This window comes from Homarus americanus, unplaced genomic scaffold (assembly GCF_018991925.1).
Source record: "Homarus americanus isolate GMGI-L3 unplaced genomic scaffold, GMGI_Hamer_2.0 scaffold26351, whole genome shotgun sequence".
In the NCBI taxonomy this organism is placed as follows: Eukaryota; Metazoa; Arthropoda; class Malacostraca; order Decapoda; family Nephropidae; genus Homarus; species Homarus americanus.
Window position 1 is genome coordinate 4530800 of NW_024724368.1, and position 15578 is coordinate 4546377.

At 38.2% G+C, this 15578-nt stretch overlaps 1 protein-coding gene across 1 annotated transcript; it reads left to right on the forward strand.

The window, feature by feature from the left end:
* Positions 1 to 823: 823 nt before the first annotated feature.
* On the forward strand, positions 824 to 8941 carry LOC121864194. The gene is made up of 4 exons (XM_042363207.1): positions 824 to 948; positions 3823 to 4697; positions 7751 to 7953; positions 8491 to 8941. The coding sequence occupies exons 1-4, from the start codon at positions 875 to 877 to the stop codon at positions 8701 to 8703; spliced, it is 1365 nt and encodes a 454-aa protein (XP_042219141.1). The 5' UTR covers positions 824 to 874; the 3' UTR covers positions 8704 to 8941.
* The last annotated feature ends 6637 nt before the right edge of the window (positions 8942 to 15578 follow it).

A 15578-nucleotide genomic window follows, 5' to 3' on the forward strand; every position in this document is an offset into this window, starting at 1 on the left:
ATATCAAATTATCACTTGGTTTATTTATTATGAAATGACCATTAAGTTTATCCTTGTGAAGATTAAACTGAAGATTATAAGTTATATATGCTGCAGATGAAATGAATAAGGCCGATTCTTTTGGAAAATTTTAAGGATTCAGATTTATACTCCTGAGTACGTATACAGTTTTACAATTAGATCTGCAGTACTGTCAATCTTCAATAATGTTCGCCTTTTTTAAGAAACTTAATATTATCATATAATACAATAAACCTTAATTTGTGCATAGGAATGTAGAGTTTCTTATAAATATCTTACTTTAATTTTATCGGAACCCTCCACCCTCAAGGGGAATGGAAAACCCTACCAGCCAGATTTATTCTTCTAATTTAATAATACTTTTAATGTGATACTTAGCAACGAAATAGTTGATGTTCTTAGTCTGTAACCATTGCAACTCCACAAAAATCAAATTTTTCTAGTCACTTGAAGATTCATCCCATGATTATTCCACCTGAAGATTAACCCCGCTAACGCTGCCTAAAGGGTTAAATTAAGATATTATGATATTACATGTTATTTTAGTTTAGTTTAGCATTAGGGTAATTAATCTTAATACAAAATAAATTGTTGCTGGAGATTAAATGATTTCGAACTTCCCGCTTCTTCTTCGACAATTAGATCATATAAAAATCTAAAATAAATGGCGCATATTCCTTCTCATATAATTATTATATACAGCAGTTACCATTATATACTCTCAAATTTAAAGAATAATACTAATATTGTATATATAAGTACATGGTGAATTTATATTTTACAGAAGACTTCAAGTCGACGAATGACGTAATCCATTGTCCAGGGCAGTTCGGGACACCTGTGACAGTCGGTAATGACACTTGGAGTGGGAAGGGCTGGTGGATTTTACTTAGATTTCAGGCGTGAAATGGACACCGATACACCAAGGTAATATAAATAAGATACTGATATATTATTTTGTGATATATATAAATACTTACCTGTTTATAAATGTTCCTTTTGTTAGAAGACTAAAATCAGCTGTCCTTTTAAGTGCGAGTTTATATTTGGAACTTTTCCCTTTAAAAGTATTAACTAAATTGAGTGACCAAAGGTGAGACACACATCCGAGAACATTCAGAGAAGACATTTATAATAACCCTTCAAGGCTTTAGTTAATAGAATGACTGCGAGGATGCAATAATGGGCTTCTCCCAGGACTCTTGGAGGGGGGATGAGTGAGGTTTTGATTGATATATTCTTAGTGGATGATCCTTCTATTATGACTGGGTGGGCAACATTAACCTTTATTGCTGGAAACTGTTTTTAAGACTGGTCACGGGAATATATTTATACATTCAAGGATGATCGAAGACAGGACTCTGAAATATACACAAGATCTAAATGTAATGGCAATATGTAAAGAAAAATCTATATTGTATCTCTCTGTCTACAATAAATATGCATATAAACTGCAAGCAATATATACAGTATATATATATATATATATATATATATATATATATATATATATATATATATATATATATATATATATATATATATATATCAATTGAATGCAGATATGGGGTGCAATTGCTAAAATACGCTCTTTAAAGAGGCTGGGAAAATTAAATGTTAATCTTATTATATGTAGCGTGTATCTACCCTACGCCTTTGTGGGATGTGTTCATCATCCCTCTATCTTTAGTTTGTCCCCAACCTCTCAGGAAATAAACTACAGTAATGTGGATAATATTACAGTAAACAGCAACCGCAGAATTCCGGAAATTCACTTAACTCAATCGATAGAACTATTTTTTCTATGATCATTTTCTTATACTACATAGTGACTGTGCTGTGACTATACACTAATATAACTGCCCTCTGAATGTTCCTTGATAATAATGTTGTAATTGTGTTCAGTAATGTTTGTACTCATACCATGCCAGAACAAACTCAGAAATCTTACAGGTGTATGTAGAGCCAAAAGATATATCATGGAATATCTGACAAGCTTAACCTTACTTTGTATGACAAGAGGCAGTTCATATGTCATATTGCTTGTTTGAGTAACTTCTTGATTCAGATACTGTACATCCATACTTATGATTTAGAGAGAGGCTTCACTGTACAGTACTGTATATGAAAATCTTTTACAGGTGAATTTTCAGTTGTGTAGTCTCATTCTATGCACAGTACATCCCCTTCATAAGTATGAAGGCACTTTGATTTTCACCTGCCAGTTAATATATCACTCCGGTTTATTTCAGGCTTCACGAGGCCTTTACCATGGAGAGTTGGACTTTATATATAAATCTCATAATTATCTAATTAGTTTAATTGATTTTTCAGTTAATATTTTTCCATTGTTTTTGGACTTCAACATTCTGTCGATGGGTAAGTAGCAGGATGAAGCTAAAAGTATTCACTGGTGAGCTCTGAATTTGTATGGACTTCTGCAGATAATTTTGTTCATGATATAAATAAATTTTCAAGCTGATTTTACCCCTATCCTGTCCCCCACCTAGTCTGTCTGTCCATAATTGTAAGTTTGGAAAATTAATGCACCCACATGTTTCCACAACCAGGAGATGACTTTGTTGTAGATGGACATTGAACATGGCTTTTAAGCTTGATACAATATATTGCTTCAAGTTCATCAGCAGGATTAAGAAAAAGTATTCACTTTGTACCAGAAAGGAAATGTTGTACAGTACAGGCATTCCTCGAGTTACGGGAGGGTTGTATTCCTGAAAAATTGTCTAACTTGAAATTTGGTTCAATAATTTGAACCTTATTTTCCAATATTCTTCCATTATGTAAATGTAGATGCTGCCGTCACACTGCTGTACTTGTTAAGGCAGCATCAGCCTTCCTCTACCACCCCTGTCATCCAAGGTTATAACACTTAATACTGTATGTCAATTTAATTTACAGGTACTGTACTCTAATTTAATATTTGGTCTTTCTAAACCTTATTACATACTTTATTTTTTGTTTTGTGAAACATTGGAGATGGCAAGATTTATACACTGATCAGTGGCAAAGACGATAAAAGTAAAGGTGAACTTTGCTGAATACTGTATAACCCAGATTTTAAACTTTCAGGAAATATCCATTAATGCAAGTAATTCTTCTGTACATGTACTGTATCTCAAAACTCATTCCCTGGTACTTTTCCTTAACTTGAGCGTCCTTATCTTGAGGTACTGTATACACTATATACTCATATATACAGGGTGATTTAGCAAAGAAGAAATTAAATTGGAGGATGAAATCCTTGGATAATTCTAAACCACAATGTATCTATGGTCAAATGTCAGATTCTGTATAGTTTCCATATTACAATACATTTAAGATGTTGTATTAATGAGAGTGAATTTAAAGTGAAACTCCCATAGGTTTTTGTAATAATTTATTCACAGATCTCTACAGTGTGACCCCTCTGTTACAACTTAAAGGAAATGTTCAAAGTTGTCCCCTTCTGCTTCAATGCAGGCCTGTACACGTCGTACCATTGATTGTCTGACGTGGTCCAGAATGCTTGGACCATGTTTAGTTTGCTCGCACTTGTCACGAACACATAGCCATATGCAGAATCGGACATTTTCCGTAGATACATTGTGGTTTAGAATTGTCCAAAGATTTCATCCTCCATTTTAATGTACTGTTTACAGAACCACCTTGTATATATTGTACAAATACCTGTGTTTTTATCTGAGATAACTTTCTTTTTATACAATGAAAATATTGACAATAAAACCAGTTTAATTCATTATAATGATAAGTACTACTTACTATACATCTTTAAAATTTCAGATCATGTAGATGGAGCCCGTCTATCTCCGAGTGCAATAAGGTCATCAACCCTCCTTCCAAAATAACAAGTGCATTGTGGAAACAGCTGAGTGAAGACTGTGATGTAAATAACTTATGTTCTCCCCCTCTTACAAATGCAATAAGCGCAACAGATAATAGAATTTCTTCAAATGAACAAGATTCTTCTCTTAATAAGTCATTGTCAGTTTCCCAGTCCCAAGATTTTTGGCACACACCTTTAAGTTCAAATGATTCATTACTTCAGGCTGAGTTAATCCCAGTCATCCAGAGAGAAGTGTGGGAGCCATTGACTAATCATGGTCAAATACCACATGATTTTACAGATTTTTTGGCTTCAAGCCCACCTGGAAATGTAATTACACAGTCGACTTCAAGTGTAGACATGTTTCCAACCATAGGCAATGAAGAAAACATTTGCCCATCTTTCGCCAAAGGTATAGGAAAATGCAGAAATGAATCGGGTTTGATAGCAACTGACCTAAATGACTCCACAAACCCAAAAAGTCAACTTTTCCCATCAGCTCAAGATGTTCCAAGGAATTTGTGGAATACAAATACAAAAATGCCAAGTGATAGTACTTTTACTTCATCTGTAACTGACACATATAGGCCTCAGAATCCTCTCCCTTGGGACCACATAATGTCTTCATTGTCTCAAAGGGGAGTGTTACAGGATATTGGGAATATGAGCCAACCCTCAGCTATGGCACCACCAAAAGTGTGTCATCCATATTCTTTACAAACTAATAGGGATTTTATAACATCTCATGAACTTTCTTTACCACGTAATGCTCCATTGACTGAATCCTACGGCAGCCAAGGAACAGCTTTTCAACCACAGAGACAGCACACAGGTAATTTTACATAAAATGCCGTTGAAGTATTTGCTTTCAATAGTTTAGTTTAGCTGCCCTAACTTTTTCTCATAACATAATGTTCATCAATGATACTGCATGAAATATATGTACCCTACTGTGCCAAGTACAGTGCAGTATGTGCTTATAATTTGAGAGATTTATGACGGTTTTCTAGGACTGTACGAGTGATTTATTATTCAATCTGACATCATTTAACAATTTGCAAGTGATGCTAAGTAATTCTTAAAAGTGTAGATATATTATTTAACTTTTCTGTAAAGTACTGTAGCTAGAGCATCAGATTTTATTTTTTAGTTAGTATAGTATTGTATAGAGTATTGTACTGTACTGAATAATTTTGAAATATTAAGTGGTATCAAAATTTAGGCAAAATATTTAAGATATTATCGGAATTCTGTTTGTATTCTTAGAACAGTTAAAGAAATTTATTAGATTTGTAGACTGTGTAACTGTTTGAGATGGGATAATGGTGAGGCTAATAAGTTACTGATGGTGATACAGTACGTATTGATTTTCCTTCAACTGCAGTGCCAGTAAACTGGGGGCACTAAATACAACACAGGTTCTACAATGCTAACTCAACACATCTATCATGCTAATCCATTGTCACATTTTACCTATGATATAGAGAGTATTATTTCCTTAAAAGCAGTAATCTTTCATCCCCATTGGATCATGTGGTTTTTTGGTTTTGCTTCCAGTGCAGTCTAGGACAGTGGGATTCCTTTTCCCATATGGAATACAGTCAACCCTTGCTTTACGCGGTCCCACTTTACGCGGTACCCTGCCGAAACCGGAATGCTCACTTTCCGCGGTGTGTGTACCTTTTACGCGGAGAGCAGTGCGAGCAGGGTGCGCACAAGGTCGCCCAGTCATCAAAACGTTACCAAGTTCTTCACCCGCCACCCACCACAGCCGGCCCAAGTCAGTGATAATGATAGTGAGGATATGGACTTATATGGACTTTGAGGGGTTTGACAAAGGCCCTGCAAGCCTCTGTAGTGGATAGTGATACAATTGATACAAGTGATACAGGTGAGGGCCAATAACCTGCCCTCTGCCTCGGAACCAACCCCCCATCCCCGTGTGCCCAGCCATCTTTTCTACTAATGTAAGTGTTAAAAAACCTAATATTATTGATATTTCTCTTAATTATTAATTGTGTGTGCATACCATCATAAAATTAAGAAGTTATTTTTACTATAACGTAGGTATTGTGTCTGAAAAAGTGGAGTTTGGGGGTCGGCCCGGTCTCTATTTCAATTAATCCCATATGTTATGTTGTTCACTTTATGCGTTTCTCACTTTACGCGGGCCGCCGTGGGTTCAATTGACCGCGTAAAGTGAGGGTTCACTGTAGTTGAAACTCCCTGGCAATAACAGATCGGCAGAGAATATGTAGCAATACAGGTTGACAATCCTTTATCCGAAATCCTTGGGGCCAGAGGCATTTCGGTTTTTGGAATTTTTCGGTTTTCAGAATGGTTAGGGTTTTTTTTTTTTGTGTGTGTGTGTGTATTAGCCCACCCGGGCATAGATCACTGACCCACATTGGGGCCTGGGGGTCTAAAATATAATAAAAATTATAATAATAATAATAATTCATAGGTCTAGGTCGTGTTTCTCAGTTTTGATCTTTTTTCATTCTTGTATTTCTTTATTGTATTATTATTTTATTATTACAGTATTATTGTTATTATTATTAATTTTATTATGATATTTTTATTATTATTATTATTATTATTATTATTATTATTATTATTATTGTAATCATTATTATTTTATTTTGGTGTATAATTATTAAAAATTTTATTTACTATGAATAATTATTTTTATAATTACTATTACATTTTTGCCCCCCAGGCCCCGATGTGGGTCAGTGATCTGTGCCTGGCTGGGCTAATAATCCCTGTAAAAAAAAAAAACACAAAAAAACACAAAAAAACTTTAGGTTTTTAGAGCTTTTCGGTTTTTGGAATTTCAGATAAAGGGTTGTCAACCTGTAGTACATTCTTTTAGGTTACTCATCTCCTCCAATCACAAAATCAGACTTCATACTGTACAGTACTGTACTGTTCCCTAGGTTGACTGTATGGTGGTATCTCCTCTTAGGGCCTTGAAGCTTGTAATATAGAGGTCTGATGGGTTCCTATAGGTGTTTTCAACATGCATTGCCCAGTACTTTACAACAGTGCGTAACAGAGACGTGACCGATCGCCCAAGCAGCTAACGAGCCAATCAGTGGTGAAGAGGATAAAAGTAAAAGTAAAAAAAAAAGTATTTCAATCTGCAAACATCCAATGCTCTACTAAATACCAATAAGCGTGAAGCTGACCTTACTCTGGTTTGTATGTAATGGAATACAGTACTGTACTGTATTTTTTCCATCTGTACAAGCCATTGCTTAGTTAACCATAAATGATAGTAAGGGAAACAAAACAAAAATGAACCACTTGGGACTCAAACCCAAGACCTTACCATATGTGAAATGATGGGACAGCATGTTTACCATCTACAGTATACTGTACCATGGTTCACCACTCTCACTTCCCTCATAGATCACTGGGTCACAGGACAGTCGTTGTTCCCCAAAAGGGAGGTGATCTGAAACTGCATTTTACCATACTACATATGCATCTTGCCATGAGTCAGGTTAGTATATTGTTAATATTGTTCTGTTCTCATATTTAGGTAACATTTACATATTATGAAATATCTTTTTCGCCATATTTGGTAAATTATATATGTATACTGTACTGTGTAGCATTATATATATATATATATATATATATATATATATATATATATATATATATATATATATATATATATATATATATATATATATATATATATATATATATATATATATATATACAGTATATATATATTGCTACACAGTACAGTATTTAATTTTCTATGTGATCATTAAAATTACTCTTTTGTATTAAATCAAGGGCTATGCTGGTTGACATTCCTGGAAAACTCAATTATTAATTACAGGTACAGTTCATGTATATATTTTCCAGATTTAGTTGCCTTAATGCAAGAACTAGCCTTGGTTTCTGGAGCAAGGGATGTGGCACATCTTTCATACAATGGAAATATGTTAAACTCATACACTCCTCCCAAGTCTCCTGTTATGTCCCCAGCAAATTCTCCAACTAAAGGTTGTGTGTTTTGTAAGAACAATAACTACCATTCTACCTTCTATAAATCCCATACATTAAAGGTACGTATACTTATGTTTATTTATGTGATTTGAAATAAAATATTGTACCTGTATTTGATGTACTGTACTGGGTGGCCAGTCACATTTCTTTTATTCATTGTTGGCAAGTACTGGGCATATTATGGTTCCAGAATGTTTCTGTACTTGCACTAGTGTTACTTTTACCTTCTTCGCCACTGATTGTTGTTCAAGTCTGGTCTTTAATGAGCTCACACTCAGTGCCGTCACAACTCTGACAGTTTGTTCCAAGAGTGTACTGTACTGTATATTGAAGCATAATTTTCTCTATAAAATAAGCAATAAACTGAAAGCTTATGAATTATTATGAGTGCTAATGATAGTTTATAAAACTGATTTGGCAAAACATGACTCTTTTTATAGCCAAGAGAACTAAACAAGTTCTGCAGATATTAACTGATGCACTGTAATAATGTACTGTACCTGTAGTGAAAGACAGCATGCAAGTAAATGGTAAAGAGTAAATGTGCTCTTGCTCTAGTATATTGATTTTAATTAATGAAGCTTGCTATTTAACAGGATGAACGTGGTCATTGTCAGTGTCCTGTTTTGAGGTTGTACGTCTGTCCCCTCTGCAACGCTACTGGTGATTTTGCTCACACTCTGAAGTATTGTCCTCGAAATACTGTGACCCATGGAGACCCAATTTCAGCAGGCCTTCCTCCTGGTAAAGTCACAAATTGGAGAGAAGTGGCAAATAGGATGTTAGGCCGATATAATACAAATAACTGAAACTTCAGATTGTGAGATACAGTGTATATTAAGTCATTTTATGTACACTGTATTTCTTTAACTACATTTATATTTCATAATACTGTGATGAAGATAAACCCTTGGGTTCTTATTTAATTTTTATTTCTTTTGAATATAAGATACACATTTTAAAGGATAAAATTCAAGATCAGTTTTCTTACTTTCATGATGTCTGATGGATGTTTGATTTCCTTGAATGTTTTTATTGTACAGTACAGGTTAACACATGTTTGAGAAATTCCTTAAATGTAATAAATAAACAAAAAAATAAAAAATTCTATATTGTTAAAACTTAAAAAATTTAAGAATCAGGCAATGATTATTGACTTTTGTTGTGTAGGGAAGATTTTATATTATATATATATATATATATATATATATATATATATATATATATATATATATATATATATATATATATATACATGTTTACAGTATACAGTATACTATTTGATAGATATTTATTTATATATACAGAGATTTAGATTTTATATGTTTTAAATATATACATAGCAGTCTGCCTTTATTACAAGGCCCTGCACATACTGTAGCATATTTTGTTATAAATTTATTTGAGCATTTAGGTAATACAACTGCAGTTAATTACAGTTTACTTAATAGTACTGTTCTATGTGAGTTATCTATGGAAACCTCTATTTGTGTTTAAAAAAAGATTTTATTTGCTTATACTTGTGATGCCCTTTTACAGTCACCACATTACTGTATGTGGAATTAGGTTACATTTTTTAAGTCTTTCATATACAGAATTTTATAATTTATATCATATCTCATGTTGAAATACAGTACAGTATTCATCCCAACTGTGATATTTAGTGATATCTTAATACTGTATTACGTGAATGTGGTACAGTATGTACTAATTTACAGTACTGTACTATACAGTATAGTATACCGTATGCATTGTTCTCTTGTGCTGTGCTGTTCTGTACTGTAAAATGTATGCTTTGTTAACATGCATAAGAGAAGTTTTCTAAAATCAAAGAAATTTTTCAATGTATCAGTAAATTTTGTTGAAGGAATTTGTTTTAGTCATTCATGATTAACACAAGAAATTTTACAGCACATGTTACTAATGAAAATATCTACATTTCATAAATTTTTCTTATATTAATGTATTGTACAATACTACAGTACTGTACTGAGCATATTTTCATGATTAAATATCAAAGGAGACTTATGATAAAGATGTCATACATTCCAACATCTTAAATTTTTGTACAGTATTTAGTAGAAATAATATTGGATATAATTAATAACAAATGGAGTAGGTTGTACAGTACACTACCTGCTTTCTTACCCAGTAATCCTTGGTTTATAAATGAGAGGAATGTTGACCAATATACAGTATATATTTTTTCAGTCTTCTTATTTCTCATTTATTTATTTTTATTTTATTTTTTTAAGGAATCAAATGTGAATTTGTCTTGAATGGAATTGTACTTTTATGTAATGCTTATTTGTCTAATTTTTTTCTCAGAAAATTTGTTTCATAAATACTGCAGAGTACATTACAGTATTATCTTCTGTAGATGTGAATACCTAAACCTAAAGGATAAATGTATCATTACAAGTACAGTACAGGTATTTTATTATCTATCTCGTTGCTTTTGAATTGACTTTATTGTGTTTAGTTTTAGGGGATTTGTATTACAGTACTGTATGTGTATGTCATATACAGTACAGTATAATTATTTTCATTTATAAGAGAATAAATGTACTGTGTTTTTAAAGTACTTTTAAACATTAACACTACCTTTACATGCATAGGTGGAGGGGCAGTGGAATGTTTTGCAATTTGAAAATTAAATGGGTGTATTCTATGGTTGTTTTTGTTGCACTGGCCTGGTTAAATTCCTCATGAACCTGATGGCCTCCAGAAAACTATCAACTTACCCCTTTTGATCTAAAAATCTCTTGAGATTATGTGAGTTTTGTGTGATGTCTTAAGAGATACACAAGGGGCGTACCAACGGTAAGTAGGCGTATCATATGTCCCAACGGGATGTAGAAACTGCACTAGTTGAGACAATGTGAGAAGGACCTAGGTGTGTATGTTGACAATGAGCTGAAGTTTTCGGGCCATTGCGAGAAGAAGGTAAATCAGGCAAATAAGTTATTGGGTCTTATAAGAAGGTTGTTCAGATATCTAGACGGTCCGTCCCTCGTAACGATCATCGAGTGAATTGCTTCCCCATTTGGAGTACTGTCACCCCGTCTGGTCCCTAAGATATGCTAGGGACTGTCAGTTGGTTGAAAATGTTCAAAGAAGGGCCACCAGACTGGTGCCTGCACTTCGGCACCTCAGCTACCCTGAGAGATTGGAGCGCCTGAACCTGCCTAGCTTATACTACAGACGGGCAAGGGGGGACCTAGTTGAGGTGTATAAGCATCTCGGGGGGGCACTACTCTGTCAAGTGTCCTTACTTGGAGCTGACGGACGCTCGCCCCACACGGGGTCACAGCTCAAGATTGAAGAAGCTGCAAGTCCAGAAAACTGTGAGGGCAAACTTTTTCGGAGTGAGGGTTGTAAACTCTTGGAACAATCTACCAGAGAGTGTTGTGATGGCACCGAGTGTAAGCTCTTTCAAGACGAGACTTGACCAACACTGGAGCGGGTTCAGGTACATTCAGGAGCCAGTGCATGCCCAGTATTTGCCAACAGTGCGTGACAAGAGACGTGACCGGGCGGCTAGCGAGCCGATCTTTTGGTGAAGAAGATAAATGAAAAGGAAAAGTAATCAGAGACGTGACCAATTGCCCAAGCGGCTAACGAGCCGATCAGTGGCGAAGAGGATAAAAGTAAAAAAAAGTAAGAAAATAATATATGGGTTTTCGTATGGAAGGCTAATATAAAGTATGAGCAGGGAAGATTTAGGGTACTGAAGTTGAATTGTGTGTGGTGGTTAAAGGGGTGGTGGTGACCACAGTACAATAGTTTCGATTGATAATTGTATTTGTAAGTACTGTATTTTAAACAAATTCATAAAGATGTGCCACTTGCAAAATATGACAGGAGAATGTATAGAAAATGTTATTTAATTTTTACAGCATTTTGTAGACAGATCGTCAAATTACAGCCTATTGGAGGAGAAATTAAAAAGGAAGTCCATCCATAGTTCCTAATACCCTGTATTGTAGTCACATGTGATGCTTGGTGATGAAAATATGGGTAGGAAGTGGTTAGTGAGGGTTGTGGGGGAAGTGGGTAGTGAGGGTTGGTGGGTTGTGGGGGAAGTGGGTTGTGGGGTGGGTAGTGAGGGTTGTGGGAAGTGGGAAGTGAGGGGTTGGTGGGTTGTGGGGAAGTGGTGAGGGTGGTGTGGGGGAAGTGAGTGAGGGCTGGTGGGTTGTGGGGAAGGGTGAGGGTGGGAAGTGGGTAGTGAGGGTTGGTGGGTAGTGAGGGAAGTGGGTAGTGAGGGCTGGTTGGGTTGGGGAAGTGGGTAGTGAGGGTTGTGGGTTGTGGGGGAAGTGGGTAGTGAGGTTGGTGGTTGTTTGTGGGTTGTGGGAAGTGGGTAGGAGGTTGGTGGGTTGTGGGGAAGTGGGTAGTGAAGTGGGTTGGAGGGTTGGTGGGTTGTGGGGAAGTGGAGGGGTTGTGGGGAAGTGGGTGGTGGGTGGGGAAGTGGGTAGTGAGGGTTGGGGGAAGTGGGTGAGGGTTGGTGGGTTGGGGGAAGTGGAGTGAGGGTTGTGGGGGAAGTGGGTAGTGAGGGTTGGTGGGGGGAAGTGGGTGTGAGGGTTGGTGGGTTGTGGGGGAAGTGGGTAGTGAGGGTTGGTGGGTTGTGGGGAAGTGGGTAGTGGTGGTTGTGGGGGAAGTGGCAGAGGGTTGGTGGGTTGTGGGGAAGTGGGTAGTGGGTGGGTTGTGAAGGGTTGGGTGGGGAAGTGGTTGGTGGGTTGTGGGGGAAGTGGGTAGTGAGGGTTGGTGGGTTGTGGTGGGTGAGGGTGGTGGGTGGGGAAGTGGGTAGTGAGGGTTGGTGGGTTGTGGGGGAAGTGGGTAGTGAGGGTTGGTGGGTTGTGGGGGAAGTGGGTAGTGAGGCTTGTGCAGGAAGTGGGTAGTGAGGGATGGTGGGTTGTGGGGGAAGTGGGCAGTGAGGGTGGTGCAGGAAGTGGGTAGTGGGGGATGGTGGGTTGTGGGTGGTGGGTTGTGCAGGAAGTGGTAGTGAGGGATAGTGGTGTTGTGGGGGGTGGTGGGTTGTGCAGGAAGTGGGTAGTGAGGGAAGGTGTGAAGCAATGAACTTGGACTGGCCTGACTTGTTCAGTAATAAAAGAGTAGATAATTACTTGGAAATCATAAAGGGTAAACTAAAATATTGTCGAGTGTTAGTACAGGAGGAAACCGAAGTACCCGGAGGAAATCTATGATGTCTGGTAGTGAGTCTCACACTAAGAGTTTTTTGTTGTTTTATGGGGCCCACAACGGGGCTTGGGGGGAAGAATAAAAAGATGCCGGGAAAACTAGCTTTTTGAAGCGAGACAGATTGTATGAGTATGGAAAAAGAAGAAGCCAGAGCATTCCACAGTTTGGCTGTGCGAGGAAAGAAGGCTTCCCACGTTTGTTTGTTTTTGTTTTTTCGCCACTGATCGGCTCGTTAGCCGCTTGGGCAGTCGGTCACGTCTCTTACTGTTGGCAAGTACTGAGCTTACACTGGATTCTGAATGTATCTGAACCTGCTCCAGTGCTGGTGAAGTCTGGTCTTGAAACAGCTCACACTTGGCCTCCACAGTTTTCTGAACTTGTAACTTTTTCAACCTTGAGCTGTGGGGCGGTCGTCCACCATCTCCAGGTATGTACATTAGACCGAGTAGTGCCCCAGATGTTTATACACATCGATTAGGTCGCCTCTCGCCCGTCTGTAGTTTAAGCTAAGTAGTTAACGGCGCTTCAATCTCTCTGGGTAACTGAGGTTCCGTAGAGCAGGCACAAGTCTGGTGGCCTTTCTTTGGACATTTTCAATCAATTGACAGTCTCTAGCATACCTAGGGGGACCAGACGGGGAAGCACCTCACTCGTGACGAGCGACGGACCATCCAGATGTGTATCTAAACGAACTTCTTATAAGACCTACTAGTTTCGTTGCCTGATTCAACTTCTACAATGGTCAGAGAACTTACGTTCATTGACGACATACACACCCAGGTCCTTTTCACATTCTGTCTCAATTAATGCAGTCTCTTCATTCTGTTGGGATATGTGATACTGTGGGGGTATGAAATATTGGTTCACAATCAGGATGGGATGGAGAAAGGAAACTCACAATGTGCTCACTGTATACATATTGTATTGGATGTACAATGCAGCTTGTTGCTGGGTGATCTTGATGTCAGCATGGAGCTTTAGACGTTCCACCTTGGTGACCCCCACGATCCCATTAGTTTGAAAGAACTTCTGGAGAACTAGGAGGTTTAGTTTCTTGGGGCAGGTCGGCGTATCCGGACGTATCCGCGCCACGTAATCAAACTCGTAACCGTTTATGGTGAGAGAGGGTTAGAGAGTGATGCGCGTACAGCAACAACAACAACAAAAATGCTAGTGACAGGGGGGAAGGAGGTTCAGGGGAAGAATAAAGGGAGGATTGAAGTGAATTTTAGGAGGAGAGAACAGATGCAGTGGCTAAACACCGCTTGCGTGAGGGATTATAAGTTGGAGGCAGCAGCAACTCGCCTGGACGCGGCAGGGAGGCGACAAGACACGGCCAGGCTAGCGTCAGGTCAAGCGTCAGGTGCATGTTGGGTTGGGCAATGGATATACAGTGCTTGGTCGGCTTGAATGTGTGTTTTGGTTTCTTGTGTGGAGATGTCTTGGTCTTCTTAGCTTGATATCGAATTTCTTCTCACTCTCCTCCTCTTCTTGCTCTCTTGGAGTGTCCATTCGTTTGTGTTTGGGTCTTGTTGTTCGTCTTCCTCGTGTATTAGGTTCTCATAGGTGTGGAAGAAGTCAGAGACGGTGAGGTTGACCACGTGGGCTTCAGCTCCACGGGCCACGTGGTGTTCTTGGTTCTGTGTGGTGGGCGTCTTCTCTTGAGTTTTCTTTACTTGGTTTTTCTTTTCTGCTGGTTTTTTCTTTTCTTGGGAGCGTACAGCAAGGAGGGCCTCTTTGTAGCTCAGTTTTTCTCAAGACGAGCCTTGGCTACCCTGCATTCCTCCTTCCATTTGGGGCAGGTCCGGTCGGCGGAGGAGTGTGGGCCACCACAAGCGGCGCATTTTTTCTCTTTGTTGGGGCAGACCGTGTAGCGGTGTCCAGGGCTGCTACACATGGAGCAGGTGTCCTCCTGCGCCTCACACTTGTTTACAGTGTGTCCATAGTGCTGGCATTTGTAACACCGTTTCGGTCTGCAGTAGGGCTTGACTGGCACAGTTACCCACGCCAGTTGAGCTTCCTTGGGTAAGGTGGAGTGGTGTCCGATGAGGGCAGTGGTGTCGGACAGCTTCTTCACAACATAAGAACATAAGAAAGTGGGATACTGCAGGAGGCCGACTGGCCCATGCAGGGCAGATCCCTTTCACACCCATCCCAGCACTTCCATGTGCCTATCCAACTTCGTCTTGAAGCTCCCTAGCGTCCCCGAATCTACTATAGCACTCGGTAGCCTATTCCACATATCCACAACTCTATTACCAAACCAGTGCTTGCCTATATCCTTTCTGAATCGGAATTTATCTAATTTAAAGCCATTTGTTCTAGTTATTTCGTTATTACTGAGCTTCAGAACATCTTCCATTTTACCCTTGTTAATCCCACTTACCCACTTGTACACCTCTATCATATCTCCCCTAACTCTACGCCTCTCTAATGAATGTAAGCCTAAGCTTTTCAGTCTTTCTTCATATGGAAGGTTTCTAAT

What these genes read in the sequence shown, in the direction of transcription:
- LOC121864194 (XM_042363207.1), top strand. Translation starts at nt 875, where the DNA reads ATGACACTTGGAGTGGGAAGGGCTGGTGGATTTTACTTAGATTTCAGG. An exon ending in ATGGACACCGATACACCAAG is followed by an intron (nt 949 to 3,822) that starts GTAATATAAATA and finishes TTAAAATTTCAG; the next exon opens with ATCATGTAGATGGAGCCCGT. An exon ending in ATAAATCCCATACATTAAAG is followed by an intron (nt 7,954 to 8,490) that starts GTACGTATACTT and finishes GCTATTTAACAG; the next exon opens with GATGAACGTGGTCATTGTCA.